Here is a 25192-nt window from a genome sequence, read left to right as displayed (position 1 = left end):
GCTCTTTAGTTACATACCTTAATTTTGTTTAGTTATGTGATTCAATTCAATTCAATTTTATTTATATAGCGCCAATTCATGAAACATGTCATCTCAAGGCACTTTCCAAAGTAAAATTCAGATTATACAGATTGGTCATAAAGTTTCCTCTCCAAGAGAACCCAGTTTATTGTATCAAGTCCCGACAAGCAGCATTCCCTCCTGGAGAAGCGTAAAGCTACAGGGAGAGTCGTCTGCATTGTACATGTCTTTGCAGCAATCCCTCATACTGAGCAAGCATGAAGCAACAGTGGAAAGAAAAACTCCCCATAAACGGGAAGGAAAACCTCTGGCAGAACCATGATCAGCATGAACGGTCATCTGCCTCAGTCAAACAAAGCACAGAAGCATACATTGATCCAGTAATATGTTCTACATTAGATGGTAATAGCGGATGATCTGTCTTCCCTGGATGATGTCACAGCTAACAGAACGTCAGACCAGGTGTACCTTCTATGAAGAAAAAAGAGAGAGAACAAAAAAGTTAATAGATGAAATAACAACAAAAAATGCAAATTGGAGAACAGTAGGAGAACTCAGCAGAGTGAGAGAAATAGACCCTGATGTCCTCCAGCAGTCTACAATATTGTGCAATGAATTTAGTTACAGATTTGCATGGATGTATAAACAGACGATTCTTGAGAGATTGAGTGTGTTTATACACCTTCGCAAGTACAAGGCAGCTGCATATGCTTTGATTTACATCAGATCAGAAACCCATGTAACCAGTAGTGTGTTTATAACATGTAATAGGTTGTGAACTGGGCTAATGGTTTGTTTGGTGCTAAATCCTTCCTCTCCTCCGCTGTGCAGCTTCCATACCACACTGAAACATACAATGCTTCCAATTGTAGCTCTGTAGAAGTTTTTTTTAACACCGTAGTGGAAAGTCTGGTCTTTTTCAGTTTCCTGAAAATGAAAAGCTGTTGTTGGACCTTCTTCACCAGGTGGGAGGTGTTCATAGTCCAGGAGAGGTCAGAGGAGATGTGAACGCCCAGGAACCGGGTGAAACCATATAGAGATGTGGGGCTCGCCTAATGCCCCATTTATGGACGGATGGTAAAAATGAGGGCGTCCAGAATAAAGTGTTTGTGATTCAGGAGGTTGAGGAATCCTCTATCTGCTGATCTTTACTCACCCCTTCAAAGACACATTATACAGCATTACCACCATTTTTACATGAGGCTGCGTGGGTGTATAATTCAACTCACTGACATGTGGGGCATAAAAATGACAAAGCGATGGAAGGCATGTCTGCACGTGGACAGTTGCGCAATACAAACCTAAACTGGAGCTCCTCTGTCTGATGAGAAGGCTCAAAGGTAGAAAAAAGTAACACCATAGACCGTTTTTGTGCTCTTTTGTGTTTCTGGAACTTGAGCACTGTCCTTTTTTTGTGCATTTACAGAAGGGAATCATTTGTATACAAATTATTTTAAGTTATGAACTGTAAATGAGATCCTTTTGCAAAAATTATTAACAGTTACTCTTATATGCGGTCAGAAGGAAACCAGGGCGGAAAAAAATTAAAAAACAAGTCTGAAAGATGAGGTTTTAATGTTTGCTGACATGCGGCTCCACTTCCTGGTGGCACGCATGCAAATCGGCACAAAATTCAAGTCTCCTTGAGAGTAACGGACTGGAGCAACAGACTGGATCTCAGCACCAGTAATAACAAACGGGGCTGATTGTTGTCTTGAGGGAAAGAATGATGGAAAGACTGGAGCACAGCGCAAAGAGAAAGAGGGAGGGAGAGAAGTATGGCCTGACAGGACCAGACTCGGAGCGAGCATAACGTCTCCCCTGGGAACAGAAACCACATCCATGCCCATATCTCTTCCCCCTCCTCTTCCTCCGCACCCCACCCGTCTCACTTGTATAGCTTTTACTCGCCTGTCAGTCTGTCTTGCTCCCTGTCTGGTCATTTGTGTCTGTTGGCATCTCTTGCGACTCGATGTTTTTCTCTTCTTTGTACCATCCATTGTTTCCTGTCATCCCGCCAACCTCTCTCTTTTTCAGAAGATATATCCCATCACGGGTGGGCCCCTTCGTGTGTCCTGGGTTCTTGCTCCTGTCCAGACCACCAAGGGTCTTTGCTTTTGTCTGACCAGCTGATAAACTGATCGCTGTGCCCAATTACCGTTTATCCCTTGATAAATGCAGCTATCGTTTCAAATTATCATTATCAATTATCAGGTCATGTGATCTGAAATATTTACATTAGACAGAAAGCAAAAAACAAACAGACAGAAGAAACCCCGTCGGGGACAAATACATTTTCACAGCACTGTACAAGTACAGCTCAAAAAATTTGAATATTGTGAAAAATTTATAACATATTAAAAGAAAATTGAGTGGAAGGAAAAAGTGCACCAGCAACAGGGAAACAGGCATCTCACATGCAGTGGTGCTTCTAGAAATATTTTGTGGGGGTGGCCAGATGGAGCCACTTCAACTCTTGGGGTAGCACTGAAACTAAAAGTTGTAATTTCAGGATTTTATTCTAGTATTGTAGTAAAGCTGCCCGTAGAAAGCTATCTTAAAGACTTAAGTAAATGCCTACTAATATCTTTTGGTTTATTGTTTGATTTTTAATGTTACTGATGATCTTATGTGCATAGACCAATAACAGTACAGTTAATATTTTGAGTTGAACAACCATTCCTTTTTATTCTATAATTATATTTAGAATAAGATGTACAATTATAATTTTTTTGGAAAACAAAACAGTTACTAGGGGAAAGTAGATACTGGCAGATACATATAAAAGAGCGATAGAAGCTCAGGAAGAGCGGCTGCCTTGCTGGCTGTGCATAATGGGATGAAATGCTAAACTGATGTTACTACAATTTACACTGGCGAGTGGGGTGGCCAGGACATGGCACTGGGGGGCCATGGCCACCCCTGGCCACCCCCTGCTTACCTGGACTAAGGAGAAAAAGAACTAGACTTCTGCCTATTGGTCCAAAGTCCTCTTTTCATATTAATGTGAAATTTGTTTTCAACTGAAAATCAAGGAGTCGGGAGGCAGAGGCACAGAAACCAAGTCCTTCAAGTCCAGTGTGAAGTTTCCACAGTTAGAGATCGTATGGGGGGACCATGTCATCTGCTGGTGTTGGTCCACTGGGTTTTTTGAAGTCGTATACCAGGAAATGTTACAGCACTGGATGTTTCCTTCTGTTGACAAACTTTGTGGAGATGCTGATTTCATTTCGCAGCAGGACTCGTGCCACACTGCCAAAGGTAGCAAAAGCGGGTTCAGTGACCATGGTGTTCCTGCTCCTGATTGGCCAGCGAACTCCCCTGATCCGAACCCCACAGAGAACCTATGGGCTGCTGTCAAGAGGGACATGAGAAACACCAGACCCAACCTGGGAAATGACCTGAAGGCAGCTATCAATGGAATCTGGGCTTCCTGAACACCTCAGAACAACCAAAGGTGGATCTCCTCCATGCCATGCTGCAAAGATGTAGTGATTCATGAAAAAGGACTAAAACTAAATATGGAGTATATAGAAATGAACATACTTTTTAGAAGAATGAAATTTATGTATAAAACATCCCTTTTTATTGATCTTATGTAATAATGTAGACACTGAATTTTGGGTGTTTATCATTTGTAAATCATTACGATCAAAATTTGAAGAAATGAAAGCATGAAATATTTCATTATATCTGTAATTAATGTATTGGATTGTTTACGTTTCTGAAGTGAATGAAAAATGTGAAACTTTTTTTTTTTTACCATATTCTAATTGTTTGAGCTGTACTTGTACATGACAGTGAAATATAGGGTGTTAAAGCACACATCAGGACCTGCACGGGTCTCTGGCTGTGCTTGTTGAGCACCAAGGCATGTAAGCCAGGAGAGGTTAATGGAGGCAAGCAGGGACTCCTTGTTATGGCTCTATTGTTTAAAGCTGCTGGGCCCTACTTACCTGTGGGCACCACCTGAAAATTACTTTCTGATAAAAATAGTGTTCAGCCGCGGACCTGGCCCACTTTATTAGCCGTGCGCTCTGAAAAAGCCTTCCGGGTAAACGGATGGCAGTGGGGCGGGAGGGACGAATGGTTTAACAGGGTGAGGGGTTGAGGAGGGGGGGTGAATTGGTTCAGTTGTGCAGCCTAAGCCACGGCGAGAAATGAACTAACACACACTCTCTCTTGTGCAATTTCGCCACCCTCCACATCCCCACAAACACACGAGTGCAGCCAGGTATAAACAATCTGACAGAGGCAGGCCGACATAATTGGGTCGGGCTTGATACCCGGGACCGGCTCTGGCCAAACTCTCTGCAGCTAACAGGGGAAAGTTGGACAAAGTATAAACTTCCCTCAGATGACTTTAGAGATGTACACTGAGGATAGATGAACCCCGTCCAACTTTGGAGGAAGAAAGAATCGAGCAGATGGGTAAAAGCCATACGGACAGGATTTTAGAAAGACAATCACCACTTTTTATATATTGTTGGGTTTCTTTATTTGTGAAAAGGCAGGATTAAAAAAAATCCTGGAAATCTGTTTAAAATATTTTTTTTTTATTAAACTTTTATTTAACCAGATAAATGATCCACTGAGATCAAGATTTGACCAAGAGTGACCAGGACAAGAAAGGCAGCAGCAGCAGCACATGTCATAGTGGACAAGAGAGAAAACAATTACAAAACAAGCATTAACATATATAACATGCAAGCAGTTTGAAAAATAAATGATAAATGGCCTGTTCTTGTCTGCCTTTGGGCTGCCACACGTCGGTGCCACCAGGTCCTCTGACCACCGCCAGCAGGATAAAATGCAGGACTTATTGTTGCAAGAACAGTATGAAACTGAAAACGGTAACAATTTAAGGTTTAGTACACAGGTACTGTTCAAAGTATTTAAGTCGCCGGCCTCTTGAAACAGCGAAAGGCCGTCAGTTCATGTAGATTTTTAAACGCATTGTCTGCCCTTCAGTCCTCGTTGGAGACGGTTGGGGTTAAGTTGACTGAGTAGCTGTTAGCTTGACTCTGAATAGCCATTACCTCACCTTCTGAGAACTTTTTAGATTATGTGTATTAAGTAGCATTTAGGTCAATCTTTTTTCTGCTCATGACATGTCTTGTTAGCTTAGTTGTGAATACTTTTATTTTGAGTACCGTATTTTCCGGACTGTAAGTCGCAGTTTTTTTCATAGTTTGGCCGGGGATGCGACTTATACTGTGGAGCGACTTATGTGTGAAATTATTACACATTTTTACCGGTATATCATTACACCTGTTATTTTCACACCAAACCACCAGAGGGCGCTCTAGGCCTGTGTTGAATCAGACGTAAGCGACGTAGAAGCGGAAGTGCCGCATCTTCTACCTCCGGAGTTAACGGAGTTATTTGAAAGTGACACCGAGGATGAAGATTTCTATAAATTTTTGTTATTTGGAGTGACACGGGCGCTTTGGTTAACTTCTTCGCATGTTATTTATGCTATAGTTATCTGAATAGCTTGTAATATGTTATGTTAACATACCAGGCACGTTCTCAGTTGTGTCATGTAGCGTAAGCTAACCGTACAATTATTCAGCCTGTTGTTGCCTCCGTTCTATTTTTATTTAAAATTGCCTTTCAAGATGACATGTCTGTTCTTGATGTTGTATATAATCAAATAAATTTCCCCCAAAAATGCGACTGATACTCCAGTGCGACTTATATATGTTTTTTCCTTCTTTATTATGCATTTTATGGCTGGTGCGACTTGTACTCCGGAGCGACTTATAGTCCGGAAAATAAGGTACGTCCTAACCTGTTTCTGAGTTAATTCAGAATCGAGCTGTTAGTTATGGGTGGAATTTGAGAATAACTGAACTTAATTTGGCCCCATTTGAGTATCTGTTGACTTGACTCTCTTTTGAGAACTAATCTGTTTCTTTAAACTGGGATAACTCTGAGCACCTCCTACCCCTGGAGCAACCCCGCCGGCATGGGGGGGCATTAGGGGGGGCCGTACCCTCCCACATCGCCAGCCTTGCCCACCCTGGACTGGAAGCTGGGTTTAGTTTTTTTTTACCTGGGAGTGGCCAACTGTATATTATTCCTATCTTTGATTTGTCAATCATACAATTCAATTCAACCAATCAAATCAACGACCGAATGCAACATGCTAGCCAATGCTAGCATGTTCCCTTCAGTGCCGATGTTCCCAACAGAAATGAATGCCGCTGCTTCCTATTCGCTCTCATTTGCTCCGTTATCACTTCTTGTATTTATTTGGAAATAAGTCCGAACATCCACATCGCACCAGCGGCGGTGAGCACTGAGCAACGCGGCCGTCTCTGTAGGCTACGAATGTATGACCCAGTGAGCCGCCCCTCTCTAGGAGTAAACTTCATGCTAGGAGGGTTAGCTACGACAGCTAGGGAGCAGCACCGAGCTGTGAAACGCAGCCAGATGGAGAAAATGGTTTCTTACAGGCTGCAGGGAACACTGCTTTGTTCTGTGCTCCCTAGCTGCCATAGTTACCTCTTCTAGTATGTATTTTAACTTTAGTCAGGGTTCAGCCTGACACCAGCGCTTGTTTATTTACGCTTATGTTAGACTTTTGAGTTGATTGAATGGACACAGCAGTCAGATCCGGCAACAATCAGTGTGGCTGAATCTGACTGCGGTGTCCATGACTTTTTCCAGCCCAAACAGAACGTAAAACCTGCCCAACTAAACTAAACTAAACTACACTAAACTAAACAAAACAAAACAAAGAATCAGCTCAAATCTCAACGTTTCTTGGATGTTAAAAGCATAGAGCTATTAAACACATAATAAAGATGCGACATGCCATTAGCACACAACTGCACTGAATCAAAGAAAAAAAACGTTGCACATTCAGGTTCCCTACAAAATGTGCAAACAGGCAAAAAAATAACTCACATATAAGCTCACTATAACGATCTCGTTATATCAACCAAAAAAAATTACCAATAGACTCCCAACATAAGTTGTAAATCTAACTTAATACAAAATTAATTTCTCTTACAGAGCATAGATCAGTTTTAACGTTTCACCTGCATCTGTGAAACATTTTTAAGTTGATCAGTAGAACAAAACCCCGTTTTGGGCGTTTATAACATTGATCGATATAATTTCGTAGTCACACTAGATTAACCAGAGAGTATTTATTTGATTATGTCAGATTTGACAGATTCTACTCATTAAAAAAAATAATTCACTTGTAAAATGAGTTCAAGGAGATATGGAAATGTTTAGTTTGACTTCTTCTTTGTTAATGATTCTTTCTAAAAGCCCGCCAAATGTTGTGAAAAGCTTCTTAAATTTTCACAACCCGCCCGTAAACTATTTTTGCTAGCTCAATTTTGAGTCTTGCCTTTTTGCTTTCTTTAGATTTTGGGATTTTATTGAGATGAAAAAAAATTCTCAGCACTGTAGGAGTGGTCACAGGCCCACTGTTCAGCCTGAAGCATATCAAATGTTTTTGAAAAAGTGTGCCCCCCTTGAAAAAACAGAATGCCCCCCTTGTTTTGATTTGTTTCTGCAGGAGAGATGCTTACCGCTGCAAATCCGAGACCGGTGGAGCAAAAGAGGAAGAAGTAGTCAATTGTCCATATATCATGCTGTAGGTCTCCAAAACCAATTTAAAGATTTGCAAAAGTTATTTCAGGTTTGTTGTGAGGAAGCACAATAACCTTGCCGCCATTTAGCGGCTGTTATACTGTTGTATGTCTTCTACGCACAAGAAGGCGGATAAAAGCGTATTTATGACGCATTTCACACAGTGATCACCAGACGCCTGCCTTAATGGTCCTGAAAAGTTCACAAGCCTCTCACTGTGAGCTAAGTCCTGTAAGCGGACTGTTCTTCATCAGCGTTGTACAGCGGCAGCTTCCTTCCTCACAGAAGCAGTTAATTGGGATGGATGGTCTTTGGTGATAGAGAGAGTTGCCACATCCATCATCGGGCAGCGCTCTGTAGCTGGGAGCGGTTCGCTCGTCTGTAGAGACTGGCTGAGAGTCAGAATGAGAGCACGGACGGCCTCTCCGGCTTGGGCTGTTCACTTTGTATTCGTGCTGAGCGATCATGAAGGGAGGACTTTTTAAGGGTCTAAGAGTAGGAGAGGAGCCTGCTCCTCTGATTGCAGCTTTAGTTGATGGATTTCAGTTTGGTGGAGTTTACGTGAGAGGTTATTGTTTTTTTTAAAACGTTTCCCCTTCCAGTCTCCAGGGTTATAATTGGGGTAGAAAAAAAAAAGAAAAGTTATATTCAATAAACATTGATCGTGTAAATTAAGGTGTTAAAAATGCGTCATTACTTCGGGTGGGTCTGACTTTGCCTAATACCGCTCTAAATAAATATGTAATTGTATTAGTTATGGCTAAATATAAAGTTTTCTCACGTTTCGAAACAAACTAAAGAACTTCATAAACAATTCCCAATGCTAAATCACATTCTAGAAGCTATAATATAATGATTAAAAAGTTAATTTGTTAAATTAGGCCCAAGGATAAATGGCACCAAACCTAAATCCAAGTGTTGAGACGGACTGGACAGCATCTGACGAGAAACGTTTAATTTCTGTCATTAGGTGTGAGACTTGACGTGAACTTTTATGGAGGTACAGCTGAAGAAGTGGAAACCCAGGAAAATAGGAACAAGATGGTTCCCTTTGTGTCATACAAAGGACTTTATGGCTGTAAGACAGGCCTGTATGTCAGTATTTTACTTTAATTGGTTTGCTTCTTTTCTTGCTGGTTGTTTCTGTCACCCCCTTTTGGCAAGTTCGGGAAAAAGGAGGAAAAATACTTATAAAGATAGTAAAAAAGTTATTTTATTAGACTATAAAGGCTGACAGATGAAAGGAAATGTCGTAAAACCAAATGGATACGGTTAAATCTATGTTTTCTTTTTAAACGTCAGAGCCTCCAAGCTAGCCTCGTGAGACCATCCTGATCTCGCGAGCTTTCAAGGTTTCACTCGCAGATCAGTCTGGCTACTTTCCGTTAAAGAAAATTTGGAGCCGTTCACCAAACGAACATCCAATCAGCGTTGGCTTTGAGGCGGGTTGAGGTGTGACGCAACGAGAAGCGCGACAGTTCAGTCTAAAGAACATGGCGGCTTCAGCCGATGAAACTAGCGTTAGCGTGGCTATCGGGCAAGTTTTATCGGAATTACAGAGTATTTCTTCACTGAAAGAAGAGCAAAACACTGCTCTGGAGGCTTTTCTCAGAGGAAAAGATGTTTTTGCTCTTCTCCCGACTGGTTTCGGCACGAGCTTGTGGTTGTGTTTTCGTCGTTGCGGTTAGTACGTCATATGCTTCGTTGATCTGATTGGTTTATTTGACCCGTCTATCACCAACATAGGCCAATCAGCTTACCAGTATTTTCGCCCCTACCCAAAATTACTTCAACGGAAGGTTTCCAGATGGATATGCGGAGCAAATCTATCTGGCGGAGTCAGGTTACCTCCAAGCAGCTCGCACAACAAAACCGCGAGTCGGCCGTCGTAACATAGCGAGCACAACGTTTAAGTAAATACAAAGAATTGTACTGCGCGTATCCTTGCAGGAAGTTTGCAGGAAGTTCATGCACATACACCGGTAGACATGAAGTACGACGTGTTGATGCCTGTGGAGAGGATTCTGTCTTGAGCAGCTCCCTTGTGCCCAACCAGCTGCACTTGACAGGTGGCAAACCGGCAATTAGTCAGTTCTCCTCAATAATTTCTTCTCTCGCCACGACCCGACCTACACGAACATGGACCCCTCTGCGCAGCCGGACCTCCAGCTCCTCTCCTCTGACCTTCCTCATAGGAGAAAAAAAACAAACCAACAATGCCGGGCTCCTTGTGTCTGAGTCAGCACTCTCTGTTTCCTTCCCTACTGCCAGCGTTTCTTTCCCGTCTCCTCGTGTCGTTCTCCTTCCGTTTTTCCGCTCTCGTCGTTCTCGACGCCTTCTGTCACGTGGCGGCGGGGGGAGTCTGCGGACACGAGAGGGAGATGATGAGGCACCCCGAAAGGGGTGAGGAAGATGGAGGGATTGAGAGAGAAGCACCGGAAAGTACAGGGAAGGGGCAGAGAAAGATGAAAGAGGAAGGGAGGTTTGGAAAATCCCCAAACACACGGCGAGGGTCAGGCAGGCAAGGTGAGAACCAGAGGACATCCCTTCCTCCTCCTCCTCCTCCTCCTCTCTCTGCGTCTCCCTTCTTCTTCACCCTCTCCAGCTGTTCTCATTAAATGTGTTTGTGTGTGTTTGGACTTTCTGTCAACTCATTTATCTCTGCGTGGCTTTGTGTGGCTCAGATCTGGTTTATTATTCCTCCTGCCCTGTCAGACACCATGATGACACGACTGTTCTGGATGATCCTGCCTCTCTGCGTCGTCCATCTGAACCGGTCGAGCCCCAGTGGTCTTCCTGACCTCTCAGTAAATGTCAGGAGGTCTGCTCTGAGCAGTGCCCCCCCCCCCCCCCCCCTCTCTGCTTGGAGGGTGAAATTATAATGTTTTTTCCCCCTCCTCTCTGCTGGTCAGCAACCCAAAGACACACATGAGGGTTTGGAAGAGCTATGAGTGTCTAAAGGATAAAAAAGACTTGATGGTTTTTTCACCCTCCCTTCTATTAAGATAAATAATGCCAATTTAATAAGATTTTTTTTTCTTTCTATGCACTGGTTACATGAGCAGTGAAAATGGTTTTGAAATTCAACATTATAGATCAGGTTAGGTTGTTTCATTTTTATTTGTGTATGCTTAATTTGCTTCAGGTTAATTTGCACTAGCTGTGTTTACATGCGCAAAATTTCACGATCGGATTAAAATGTATTCGTATTTAATAATCGGTTTCTAAATAATCGGTTTGTATCGTTTACATGGGCACACAATCAATTAATCTGATCTTAATCTATTTTTTAGAATAGAACCACTCTGACATGCGCAGTCAGCAAAGTCCCCTATAACACCACAAAAGAAGTACTTCCGTCTTTGCTAAACTACAACAATAGTAAATAAAGCAGTTTATTACGAGTTTTATTTGTCTTCTAAGCACCCAGGCTGGACTTACATGTTGTTCTAATTACAGTTGAATCGTTTCTGAGTAAGCAACAATTTTGAGCTCTTTTATTTTTCCAAACAGGTTTTACTGGGAGCCCCGACAGTTTTGCTTCCCTACGTATTTGCGCCTCTCGCCAGCTCGGAAACACATCACGTTTATGTTGGGCGCACATGCGCACTCGGTTCAGTTTGCCTCATTAAGAATAACTTGAGCCTGACGAACACACGTTTCCACTTTGCGTCAGTCCATCTCCGTTGAGCTAGCTCAGAGAAGCCGGCTGCGTTTCTGGGTGCTGTTGATAATTTGTTTTCGCATTGTGCTGTAGAGTTTTAACTTGGACTGGTAGATGTAGCGATGAACTGTGTTAATTAAGAATCATCTGAAGTGTCCCTGAGCCCAAGTGTTAATATATCCTTTACAGACTGATATCACATTTTACTGCAGTCCCGCCTGAGGGACAGAAGGTCATGGAGTACTCAATTTTGGGTTTTTGTTGTGCTGTTTACCCTTTCTGAAGACTCTATGAATCTTTAAAAGTATTATTGATTATAGATGACGAATCCCTAAACTATTTGCAATTTTCCATTGAGAAACTTATGTCGCATCCCTGCTTCATTAATCATATTTTACTTTGGATTGGTCTAATATGATTCTCTTGTACCCTTTATAAAATTATTGTGCATTATTTTGTTCCAATTTAATACATTTATGAATTTTTGTGTTGTTTTATTTCATATTCTATAAGATTTTCATCCATAATTTTCTTATTCTTTGTTTAACATTACTTTTATTGTATGACTTTTTTCATTATCCCATTTTATTTTTTATTTGTGTCGTTTAAAGATATTCTTTTCTGTTTCTTTTTTTTCATTTTTATTGTTTTGTTTCGCTTTATTTCAATATTTAATTCAAGTTTACTTTTCTTATATTTTTTGTTGTCTTGTCATTAATCATATTTTCCTTTTTTCTTTAGTTTGTTATTTTTTTATGTATTTGCTTTTTGTTTGAAACTTGTTTAAAGATGTTTTTACTTTCATCCTATTTTAAATGTTTATCAGTCTAAATAAAACATTTGCTTAATTTATGTATGTTTGGGTGCGGCGGTGGGCTCAGTCCAGTAATAGGACTAATAGCTTTTTTATTTTTAGTTAATAATTAATAGGTTTCGTGTTTGTTTCCTGGACAAATGCCAGATTCTGCAAATCCCAGTAAAAGGTGTTCTGATCTAATTACATCATTTGCTATGTCCTGCACTCATTTGACAAGATTAACCTTCTTAAAGATTTACTGGATGTTCTGTCCAATAGCCTTTTGTCATCTTGGGTTCTGTATTTTTTGGTTCTTCTAAGCTCCCACAGCAGCACCTTGAGCCCTATAATAAAGCACTAAAGTCTCAACAATCTAATCGTATGAGGGAATATGCCAGTTCCTAGAAGGAGCTGCGATTTTCGCATATGAAGATTGACTGCATGAATGATTTACTGTGTCTGTGGCGTGGACTCTCCTGCAGCAGCAGAGCAGCCCCTGAGACAGAAACAGTGAAAATGACACGTCTCTTTATCTCGGAGTGAAACGTCTCTGCTTGAGCTGTCGGATTGCGTTGTCGCCAACTCAGACGGAACAGTGTGACACGTAAAACTGAAGCAGGCGCACGTTTTGACGTTTAATAAAACTGCTTCAAAAGGCAGCAAATGTTTGGCGTTTGGGCTCATGAATCAAAGGCTTGGATGTTCAGTCCAAGCTTTGCAGCAGTGATGATGAAGCGGATTGCTTTAGTCCGGGGTTTTCTTTTTTAATTAATAAACAATAATGGAGCCTTTCTTTGGAGAATTGATTTGCAACCCCCTGTGATGCCTCCTCAGCTCTTTGTCCTCAATTAAAGTTGTTTTTCTGCTCATTTGCTCAGATAATAATCAGCTTTGCTGGTAAACACTCTTTTGTGAGGCTAACCTTCCTTAGTGTGCTGATTCTTATCCTCCTGACAGGAGCATCATTCACTGCCAGAAAAATCCTCCCATTGTAAGCCTCGTCCCGGGCCAGAATCCCGTACCGCCATACTGGAATCTCAGTCTTTGTGTGGCAATTTATCAGAGATTTCTATATTATTTGAGCAATTTGAGTGCACAAACATTGGATGCTTGTACAATATTCATGATTGATAAAGAAAAAATACTTTTTTTTTCAAAAAATCCGCATTTAAATACAAGAGAAGCAAACAATATTGTATGTAATGTTTGACACTAAAGTGACTATTTTCCCATAGGAGTTTCTTAAGTTAATTAAAATGGAAAAATATGCAATATTTCCTGTCTTGCTTTAGCTAGTAACAGGTGTAAAACACTGATATGCTGTATTGTCTTACAACCACTTGAACATCTCAGTGCTCTAAATTGGATTCCTTAACAGTGGTTTAACAGTACTTGTAAATGTGTTACTCCACACTGTTACTGTACACGGTTACCAGTCAAATACATTGTAAATTTGGGTAAGGTACCCTATAAGTTCAACAAAACTGCCCGCCAAGTTCTGGTAAAACTAAACTGTACATATTTGATAGGTATCCTGTAAACTTCTCGTAAAATATCTTGGAAGTTACCCAAAAAACACCCAGTAAATCATGTTAGCCCATTCTGTAATTTCTGAGAAGTAACAGGTTACATGTCACTTCATAACTGAGCCTGGTCTTGGGAAAGTCCCACTCCTTGCAGAAAGAGCTACGTATGTTCCAGAAGGTAACCTGGAAATTTCGAGAACATTTTCCAGAAAAGTATCTGCCGAACTCCGGGAGTACGCAAGTTTCTAAACGTTTCTTGTAATAACAGTTATAGAAGGTAATCCAAAAGTTTGAAAATACCCTTAAAATTGGAAGTACCGTGTTATAAGTGTGTAATACAGCCTTGTTACTGAAATATCCTAGTAAGTTCCAAGGTTGAGCATTTTGAGTTCTGGAAAATAAGCTTCAACTTCAGGGAAAGCTCTCTGTGAGTTGCAAGAAAAGTCTGTATAAATTATGAGAGAATACCTTGTAAGTTGTGAAAAAAGTAGCTTATTACTTCCAGCTCTACCTAAGTTATATCTCAGTTCTAGATAGTACTCAGGAAGTTCCATAAAGTACCCGGTTACAAGTAATTTTATACAGCCTGGTCCCTCAAAGGGCCCCATAAGTTTCAGCAATGTGCCATGTCGGTTCTTATCAGAAATATTAAGACGATGCATTTTAAGTTCTGTGGAAGTAAGCTGTGCGTTTGAGCTTTTACTCACACGTTCACGGACAATAACCTGTCAGTTCCAGAAAACGTTGGAAAGTATGCTACAGTTTCCAAAATAAAAAGGTATCCAGCAAATTATAGACAAGTATCTTGTAAATTATTACCGTGTACATCTAGTTAAAGCACCCTTGAAATTCCAAGAAAGTGGATTATACAGTAAAAAAAAAAAACTTTCCCTGGATCATGTACAACCAATTTTCTGGTAACATTCTTGGAAGCTAACTATAAGTTACAGAGCATAGCCTTTAATTTCCGAAAAGTACCCTGTAGGTGTCAAAGGAATTATCCTTTTTATTTTAGGAAATATCTTCGGGATTCCTGTAAAATTATACCATTAAATTCAGGGAAAGTACATTATAGATTATTTGAATATTACCCTTTCAGTTCTAAAAACGTCTGGGAAATAAGTTGTACACTTGGTGAATGGTCCTTGAATGTTTCAAAAGTAAAACAAAGGATATTTAAGTAATGTGCTGTTTCAGAACCTACCCTAAAGGTTCCAGGAAGTAGCTTGTAAAGTTCAGGAAAGCACCTGGTTTCAGCTCATAATACAGCCCGTTCCCTGTAAGTACGCTGAATATTTCAGCAACATTGAACACTGTCGAGTGAGACGTACAGGCAGTTTTCAGTTCATGATTCATTCTGTCATTACATGAATGTGTCAATGCTACAGGATATATATATATATTTTAGCTCTGATTATGATGGACCGTTAAGAGAAGAGACAGGAGGGACATGTCGGTGGGCCGAAGACGCGATCAAACAGACAGTTTGTTGACGGACTCAAACGTCTGAAGCCAAATTTGTCCCACGGATCTGATGACATGATTAATTTCAATCATCCAGCAACAAAGAACAGCTTGAAACAACTCTAATGGATGTTATTTATTTTTTTTATCTGGCGGCAGTTGCAAAAAGCAGAATAGTTTACTTCAGGAAAAATTGCTTGCTACAGAAGTTGCTCATAAATATTTATATTTATATTATCTCTGAATCTCACCTTCAATCAACTTAATCTTGTTTGTGCTTAACTGACAATAAAGCTGCTTCAATCACATTTTTTTAAATTTTCCTGAGCAGACAGTTTTACTTTTGACATAAATTTTGACCCCCTTTGTTTACACCTATCTAGAAAAGAGGCTTTGTTTAAATTTTATTATCGCTGTGACTTGTTGAAGGTCTTCCAGAGTTGTAGTTTTTCCTCTTCAGACTTTTCCTTCTGTAAGTTGTGTCTGTTTAGTTTATCTGGTGGCTCCCAGAAACACATCACTTACTGAAAACAAAAAATAAAGCATTTCAACACTAACTCAACCAGCACACATTGAGGTTCCACGTCTAGCTGTGTAGAAGTTTCTGGATTAATTTGCGTTTGATTAGTACTGGCTCGTAGGTTACAGGCGTGTTCACACGCTGTCATCATGTCCCACATCCAATAAATGCCTGATCCAGGGTTTTTTTTTTTTTTTCCAGCTCGGATGCTTATTGACTTTTGGCAGAGATCTCACGGAGAATCAATGCCTTTACTCAATGAATCGGAGGCCTCTCGTTGGCTTTGAACGGAGCTGAATGATGTCTGTCAGTGTCAGTGGATGAAAATAAGAAGAGGAGGTCGTTTTTTTTTTTTTTTTTTTTTTGTCACGACCGGAGACTAATCCGCTCTCTATCTGCTTCTCCCCTCCCTCATCTCTCATGTCATTTTCCCTCTGTTTTATGGTTCTTTTCTTTCTCCTCCTCTTGTTTCATCCTCTTTCACACTCTGTCCCTCTTGCTTCTGCACGGCCCGTCTGTGGGAGTGAGTTATGAGGGAAGGAAGGGCTCCATCCGTCACTGTGGATGCCGTGGGTGTCGGTGTGTGAGTGTGTGTCATCTGGCACTGGGTGGCCTCCCACTGATGCGCGGGAGATCCGTCATGTCTTTCTGTCACAACAGCAGACATGCATGAGTGAACATACACACACACACACACACACACCTAAACACACACAATCTGTCTGACACACTCATTTTGTCTCAGAATTTAATTAATCAGTATTTGATTAAACTATCGTCAAACGTTTTCATATACTTGAATACCCTTTCAGTGTTTTGTTGGCACGTTAAAGGAAACGTTCATTCAAAGCAAATTATGTCAAGAAAGTAGTCCAAAGGTTGGAATTTCAGTAGAAACAAGAGTTTGAAGGGAGACAAATTAGACGTTTTTACAGCAGCTCCAATTTAACTTATTGTTTGTATGTTTGCATGTATGGATGGATGGTTTTGTGTATGTATGTATGTATGTATGTATGTATGTATGTATGTATGTATGTATGTATGTATGTATGTATGTATGTTTGCATGTATGTATGTATGTATGTATGTATGTATGTATGTATGTATGTATGTGTTTGCATGTATGTATGTATGTATGTATGTATGTATGTATGTATGTATGTATGTATGTATGTATGTATGTTTACATGTGTACTGTATGTATGTATGTACATATGTAATGTATGTACGTATGTATGTATGTATGCATGCATGCATGCATGCATGCATGCATGCATGCATGTATGTATGTATGTATGTATGTATGTATGTATGTATGTATGTATGTATGTGTTTGCATGTATGTATGTATGTATGTACATATGTATGTATGTATGTATGTTTACATGTGTACTGTATGTATGTATGTATGTATGTATGTATGTATGTATGTATGTATGTATGTATGTATGTATGTATGTATGTATGTGTTTGCATGTATGTATGTATGTATGTATGTATGTATGTATGTATGTTTACATGTGTACTGTATGTATGTATGTACATATGTAATGTATGTACGTATGTACGTATGTATGTATGTATGTATGTATGTATGCATGCATGCATGTATGTATGTATGTATGTATGTATGTATGTATGTATGTATGTATGTATGTATGTATGTATGTATGTATGTATGTATGTATGTATGTATGTATGTATGCATGTATGTATGTATGTATGTATGTATGTATGTAGCCATGTGATGCCCAGATAGTTATGCTATTATTAAGGTGATCGACGACGTCTCTGATTGTTGAGTGGGGGCTTGGTTTGTTTTGCATGATCTGCAACACTTTGCGGGTGGGGAAGGCACGTTCGGTCCAGCTCTTCTACTACGTCTGGACAGCGGCAGGGCCCGGTAAATACCTCTTGTTGCGCTAAACATTTTTACTCCATCATGATACACTGAAAACGGGGACATTTCCGGAGACAGATAATCCAAAACGGGGACAGCCCCCGGAAATCGGGGATGTCTGGTCACCCTATATTAGTTACTTGCAGTGAACATTTCGACAATATGAAACAAACCTAAACCTTTACAAACTCTAAAAGCAATGAACTAGTTCATTTTTGGTTTAAGTAGAAGTTTAAAAACAAAGCACAGGCTACATTTGCGGATATTGCTCTATATATATTATCTGTTATTTATGCATAAAGACATCTTGCCTATTATTATTATTATTAACTATTTGGTAAAGCATAATATAATATGCATTATTATATCAATATAAATAACATATTTTCTAACTTTTCATCTCCCACTGCACATCGTCAGACTGGCATAAAATAGCCATGTTGAGATATTTGGAAATGTTTGTAGTGTTCAAATTATGTCTTAGAAATATGAGATTGTGGATTCAGCCCAAAGTCAATTCCTTGCTCCATGTCATATTTATTGAAGGTCTGATAATTTCTTTTAGCTTAAAACACTGAGTTTGAAAAAATGGCCCAAAAATAAGCTAAGTGTAGTTCTTTGCGTTTTGAGTCCTTTTAGATAAATTGTTCTAGGAGAACAAGGAAGAGTTACAGAAAGGCACACTTGTTACTTAGGAGGAGAGTAACTCCAATACCTCCTACTTGTTTTGAGCAGCTCCTGCTGAGCACGGGAGGAACTGCATCGCTGATAATGATGTCTGGGTGGTTTTGCAAAAGGAGAAAGAAGGGCATACTTTCACTGTTTGAAGAAGATGGACGCTCAGACTGGTCTGGCGCTTTTGACGTAAAGGTGAGAGGAAGGAAGGCCGTCTCTCCTTCTCCTGACAAAAAAAGGAGATAATCTGTCAACACCCCCCCCCCCCCCCCAGCCCACCCCTTTTCAAAGTCATCTGTGCAGACAGATGTGCGTCTGCCCCTTGTGTGCCTGCAGTGAGAATAACGTGTGAGTAAATGATGGCTAATTGTGTGTTATCCCATTAATTTTCACAGCGGCTGGCAAGATGAGTCTTGCTGGATTCTTTGCGAGAGAAAAAGCCGTAATCTTCAAAATAATTTAACAGTTACGGTAGTAAAGCTTTGATTAGTCAATATATAAACTAAATGGGTTCAGTGGAGCTTCATTTACAGCACCCTAACTGTTTAGTTGTCTTAAAATGTGGAGGGAATAAAACTCTGGAGCAGGTTCTTAACTTTTTTCTGGTTGTTGCAGTTTTGTTTTCTTCAATACTGAGCTCATCTTCTGTCAGGTTTAGATCTTTAGTATCATTTGGAAAAGCTCCTCCATAAACTTTAGCCTGATTCATCGTGGATTTGGGTCGGCTTGGCATTTCTGTAAGCCTGGAAGGACATTAAGGAGGCCTGGTGACATACTATACCTTTACAAATTTCTACTTCAGCAGCTCCCTCTGGTTGCATATGAAGGTTTTCCATTTAAATTATCAATAAAATGAACACGGTTTGCTGGCTTATTATATTTGATTTCTGTGTTTCTACATTGTTTTTGCTCCATTTGTTAGCAAATCACATTTAACATATCAAGCCTGTGTGACCGGAAGTACGATACCGCACATTAGGGGTGTAACAATACATTTATCCGCATCGATATATCGATTTAATGATTAAAGATACAATTATATTGATGCAAAATAAAAAATCGATCCATATCTCCATTTTTAAGATGTGCCTTTATTTTGAAATTCAGGCATGAGACTATAGTGAGCAGGTGCTCTATTATTATTCTTGTTAGTATTTAAAAAATAGACAAACGCTGTATTTTTTTTCATTTAATTTCATTTATTTAATTTAATTTATTTCATTTCACCTATAAGAGCTTATAAATAAAATGGTCCAATCATATTTGGCCAAACCAGGGTTAGGTCCTTTCAACAGCTATTTTTGTGCACAGCTTGAGCTGAAAACTAATTTTTCCCCCCTCTATTTGTTTTTTTCTGTTGGTTTTTTTTGTGAGTTGATATCAATTTAAACAATAATGTTAGATGAGCAGATCATACCATACTCATATGATCACATGGGTATGAAATCATAACCGACTTTGTGATTTCGGCAAATATCGTATCGCCATGCAATATAACATTGTATCATCATAACACTGGTTATTTACGCTGCTATTGCCCATGCACGCAATGAGTAAAGATGGAGGAGCAATGGAGCGGAGCGAGGCAACAACGCCCAGCCGAGGTGAGGACAGAAAGGTTAAGCAACCCTAACCCTGTGGGTCGGGTTGGTTTTCAGCCACGTCAGCCTCTAACACCGTGGTTAGAGACGTTGTAGAGTGATGCCAAATGCTAGTTTTCTTCCATATGGCCGAAAATGTTCAGAGCTCCTTCTCTCACACGTTTGCCGTGTCCCCTGTGGAGCTGCCGGCAGACCGGGAACACAACTTCTCAACTCTTTCTTTCAAACAAACGGTTTTCTTCTTCCAACTTTGCAGAGAAAACTGATTTTTTTTTCAGAGTCCATCACTCTTAGTTGTGCTTCTGATAGATTTTCACACTTCAGCGGAGGATCGCCCGCAACTCCTTCAGCATTGGCGTGTTTCCCTTACTTCCTTTATGCGTTCATTTAACGGAACGTATCGCAGGCAGACGGACGCTCCGGTTTCCGAACACACCAAATGCATCGCAGGAACTCAGTTTAATTAACAGGATTAATCATTTAATAATCCCGGTGGTCGTTTCAAATCGTGTGGAAGATATTGATCAGGCCTTGCTGCCTGCACACACACACACACACACACACACACACACACACACACACACACACACACAGTGATAGTAATCTGATTACACTTTGTGAGACACGGCAGACTTTTGGGCTCCACTTTGCTCTAATGGAGCTAAAGTAATGAGGGGCAAAGAAATGAATGGCTGCCTGTGTGAATGGATGTTTAATTAAAGAACCGGCGATACTATCGATGTAATTAGCTTGTTTACGTGTGGCATTAACGTCGGACGCTGAGGCCTGGCAGACGGACAGAGGGACGGAGAAAAAGAGATAGAAGTCAGGCTGATGGAGTGGAAGCTACTAAGAGAGGCAGGAGAGAGAGAGAAACTGCTTATTCAGGCCTTTTTTTTTTTTTTCTCCTCGCTCATCTTTCACATCATGGCTACAAATCAGTCCCGCAAATTGGTTTGTTCCTTGACAAGGTTACCAAATGACAGGGAAACCGGGGGAAGCACTTGGAGAACGAGAGGGCGGGATTTAAGATGGAACATGTAACGAGGCGGGGAGGGAAGAAAGGTGAGGAAGCTCCAACGTGGCGCCATCTGAACATGTGTAACAGCTGAAGGCCAAGAACGACGCCATTAAACTAAGAAGGGGGGGGGGAGGGGTGAAGGATCTGGGCCGCGTGTTGTTTGCTACACGTGAGCTGAGTTATGGCGCGACATCCGTGTGCACACGCACGATTGAGTTCGCAGGATCCTGTAACCCTGTCGCAATGAAATGTGGAGCCCATTCCCTCCCAGTCCCAGCTGGACCAGCACTACTGGAGCATAACAATATAAATAATGACATAAATAAAAAAAATGGCAGTCACTGTAAACGTGTTATTCTTCTGCTGGGCGCTGAGTCCTGCGTGTGCGCGTCTGTGTGTCTTGCAGGAGCACTTCACGCCGGAGTGTAAGTTTAAGGAGTGCGTCTTCGAGAACTACTACGTCACCTACTCGTCCATCCTGTACCGGCAGACCCAGTCGGGGCGAGCCTGGTACATCGGCATCAACCGGGACGGGCAGGTCATGAAGGGGAACCGCGTCAAGAAGACCAAGGGTGCTGCTCACTTCCTGCCCAAACTCATTGAAGGTACGGCGGACGAACGGCGTCCACGACGCAGCCGAGCGTCTCTGCGGACGACGCCTTGAAAAAGAAGTGTTCGCACACCTTTAACCGGTTTACATTTTAACAATGTTGAAATCACACCAAGATGAAGAAGGAAGATGAAGTTCCCCAGATCTTCATCTTCCTTCTTTGCTTTACTCTGTCTTTCCTTCCTTTTGTCCATCCTTTGTTCCTTTCTGGTGTCTGTGCTTCTTTCCTTATTTCCTTCTCTATCCTTCTTTTACTTCTATATGTATGTTTTTCTTTAATTACTTTCTTATGGCTATCCTTTATTCCTTCCTTTTTGTGTTTCTTCTCCTCTGTCTCTCCTTCCTTGTCTCCTTTCTTTTCTTCCTTATGTACTTCCTTCTTTTTTGGGTCATCCCTCCCTCCCTTCCTTCTCTCCTTTCTTGTGTCCTCTGCTCTTGCCCTTCTTCCTTGTATTATTCCTGCCTTCTGTCTTCTCTTCCTTTTTTCCTTCCTTCCCGTCTTCCTTTAGCCTTTCCGTTTTTTGTTTCCTTCCTTCCTTCTCCTATTCTTTGTGTCCTTCGCTTTATCTTTCTATTCTCTGTTGTGTCATTCCTTTCTGGGTTGCTTTCCTTATAATTTCCTTTCTCATGTACTTTGTTCTTTCCATTGTCATGTCCATCTTCCTTCCTTCGTTCCTTCCTTCCTTCCTTCCTTCCTTCCTTCCTTCCTTCCTTCCTTCCTTCCTTCGTTCCTTTCTTCCTTCCTTCGTTCCTTCCTTCGTTCCTTCGTTCCTTCCTTCCTTCCTTCCTTCCTTCCTTCCTTCCTTGTGTTTGTGTTTCTTTCCTTACTTCACTGTGTCTCTCATTCATTCCTTGTTTCCTTATGTCTCTATTCCCTTCCTTCCTTTTGTGGTTTCTTCTTTCCTTTCTCCATTGTGTACTTTTTTTTTCTTTCCTGCCTGATGTTCTTCCTATCATTGTTGTGTCCTACCTCACCTCCTTTCGTGTGTCCTTTCCTCTTGTATTATGTCCTTGCGTCATTCAGCCTTTCCTTTCTTGTGTCCTTCTATTCTTCCCTCTGTCCTTCCTTCCTTTATCCTTTCCTTTATTGTGTACTTCTGTCCTTTCCTGTGTTCCTCCTTCCATCCTTTCTTCTTGTCAGGGTTTTTCCAGCGTCCATATTTAAAGGCAGCCCACCTCCCAAACTGCTTTTGGAGTTGATAAATCTGGTCAATATTAAGCTTCTGAAATGGCTCTGACCTCATCTCTGTTGGAAATTTCTAGATAATGACAAATCTGTGCCAGGAAACCAACCAATTCAGAAGATCTCTGCCACTCAAGACGAGTTAAATATCCAGCCAGAATTATGCCAGAATGTTGTTGATGGCTTTGAAACACTAACACTAAATCTGACAGGATAAAATGTAAGAGTAGTATCCAGAGTATCTCTGAGGGTGTCTAACCAAGGAATAAAAAATGTTTTAGAGGTGATGAAACTGTATCTTTCTAAAGCTTGAATACAACCTGTGAAGACTGAAATTGTGTCATTTTTCAGTTTTGATGAGCTTCCTGTCTCTTCATGTCTTTTTCTACTCAGTGGCGATGTACAGGGAGCCCTCCTTACACGACGTCGCCGAACAGAGTCCGCCCAGAAAAACGCCTAAGACCTCCAGTGACTCACCCGTGCTTAATAACGGCAAGAAAGAAGCTCAGTCCAAAACCAAAACCTCCTCTTCCTAGCACTGAGCGACACGGGGGAGAGGAGAGGGCGGACGATGTAGGGCGACGGTCACCAGCGGACATCCAGAGGACGTCGTTGAGAGAAAAAGCTCAACCTGTTGCCTGGGATGTGGACTTCAACCTTTCTGGTGTTACAATGTCCATGCAGGGGGAAGTTGGGAAAAGGGGGATATCCCCTTTTTTATCTTCTCAGACCTCTACCACACCAGCCCTCCACTTCTTATCAAAACGCCCCTCTTTGGTCGCCTGAACCCGGGGTTTATAAGCAATAACTCATTGTAGAGCGGAACAGTGGCCTAGTGTTTTAAAGCATGTCACCACAGCCTGTCTCACCAGCTGGAAGGACGCCCTCCAGCCGTCGTGCCGGCGAGCGTTCCTCCAGTCAACCAAATATCCCAGCAAGGTCTTCCTAGGTTTTCACAGCGACGGGCGCATCGAGAAAATCTGTCCCCTTCCCGCCCCTGCAGCACTTTCTTCACAAATGGGTTTTTATTTCCCTGCAGGGTTTTTTTTTTTTTTTTCTGCTAATGTTAGCTTGACACAAAGCCATGTTAATGTGAGACTGTCACACTGTTTCCGTTCTGCAGCCATCTGCTCCGTCCGCCTCTTCTGTTTGTGTCAGCAGCTTTCAAAGATGGCCTGAATTCTCTCCTCAGCCACTGTGTGCACGTGTCTACATCTACCGTAGTGTTTTCCTCTCTCTTTTCCGCTCACCTTTTTGGCACCATTTGATTAGTTTGTGACATGGACTCAATTTTCCACTCTGTGGCACAATAAAACTCCCCCCCCGTCCCTCTGGCTCTGTTAATGGAGTCAAAGGCTGATGGGATTCTTACGACCCTCAAACAAGGAGGCAATCGCTCCCTCGACACTGTGTAACCACGCACACACACTCACTCATTTATTCTATTGTACTTACATTCAAAAATTGACCATGACCATTACAATGACATCCAAGGTGTGTGTTTTGGGGGGGATGAAGATATGATGAGTATCAATGGAGCTATTGTGGTTGCATCGCGATAGCTTGTCTTTTGCACAAACCCTCATGGGCCACACACAGTAGTGTCTGCATGTCCTTCTTCACAAACAAAATATGCAGATTTTTTCTATATTTCAGTCATAAATCCAAACTGTGCTACAAACCTATATGGAGGTGTATATGCTGATAATGTGCCAAAACATAAAAAAAACTAAATCTTGCATTCTGTCTCTTATACTCCTCTCATTGAGTATGTTTGAGTGTGCCAAGTTACCTCGCTAAATCTGTAACTCTAACCAAACTCAAACATCTGTGTTTTTGGTTCATTTTATGACAAATACATTAAGCAGTTTGCTTCCACCTGGTGTTTATGTTTGATTATGCTGGTGTAGCAAGAACGCTGATTTGGTGAGGAAAATGATTAGTTATGCAGATGGTTTCTTTTTTTTTATAGAATGCCAAGTCCAAGTTAAGGTAACGCTTTTTAAACTAAGAGATTAGAGCAATGGGTTTCTATTTATTTCAGGTATGCCTGCAGCAGACAACAGTCAGGGTGATATTAGTTTGGAAATGGAGGAGGAAAGTCTTAATGTAGAGTCTATCAAGCAGCTTCCAAAACTCAAGCTAGCAATTGTTTTTATGTAAGCGCATCGCCACTCGGAGTCAAGCTGACATCTTCTCAGCGTTAAGTAAGAACTCGATGGATCTGAGCGAAAGGCTACTCAAAGCAGAGCTAACAGTTACCCAAGAGAAAAGAGCTGTGTCCAAATTCGGGGGGCTGTTAAATTGGCAGCTGGCTCTGCCCTCACCTCAGGGTTATGTCGCCTAGAAACATGAAGCACAGAGCCATAAGGACGCAAAAGCCTGAATTTCTGATTGGAATTTGGACACAGCAAAGCTAACACTTATTTAAAGTAAAGCCAACAGCTGATACAGTCAGAACAGTATTTACCCAGAGCGTTAATTTTCCCTCTGTGGGACCAAAATGGATATTTCTATGCTGCTCTAAGTGAACGTTTACTCAGAGTCAAGGTAACAATGAATCTAGCAAAATACTACTTAAACTGGAGCTAACAACT

The 25192-nt window shown here is 41.1% G+C and overlaps 1 protein-coding gene across 1 annotated transcript in view; it reads left to right on the top strand.

Annotated features, from left to right (window-relative positions):
* fgf11a (fibroblast growth factor 11a) overlaps positions 1 to 23222 on the top strand; it is a 107501-nt gene extending 84279 nt beyond the window's left edge. The window contains exons 4-5 of the mRNA XM_036146695.1: positions 21209 to 21407; positions 22989 to 23222. Coding sequence (XP_036002588.1) covers positions 21209 to 21407; positions 22989 to 23131 — 342 coding nt within the window. The 3' untranslated portion in view covers positions 23132 to 23222. The remainder of the gene's footprint in view (positions 1 to 21208; positions 21408 to 22988) is intronic.
* Positions 23223 to 25192: the final 1970 nt, after the last annotated feature.

Source organism: Fundulus heteroclitus, chromosome 14 (genome assembly GCF_011125445.2).
Source record: "Fundulus heteroclitus isolate FHET01 chromosome 14, MU-UCD_Fhet_4.1, whole genome shotgun sequence".
Classification (NCBI taxonomy): domain Eukaryota; kingdom Metazoa; phylum Chordata; class Actinopteri; order Cyprinodontiformes; family Fundulidae; genus Fundulus; species Fundulus heteroclitus.
The sequence above is the reverse complement of the archived record's forward strand: the minus strand, read 5'-3'. Positions and strand labels throughout refer to the sequence as shown.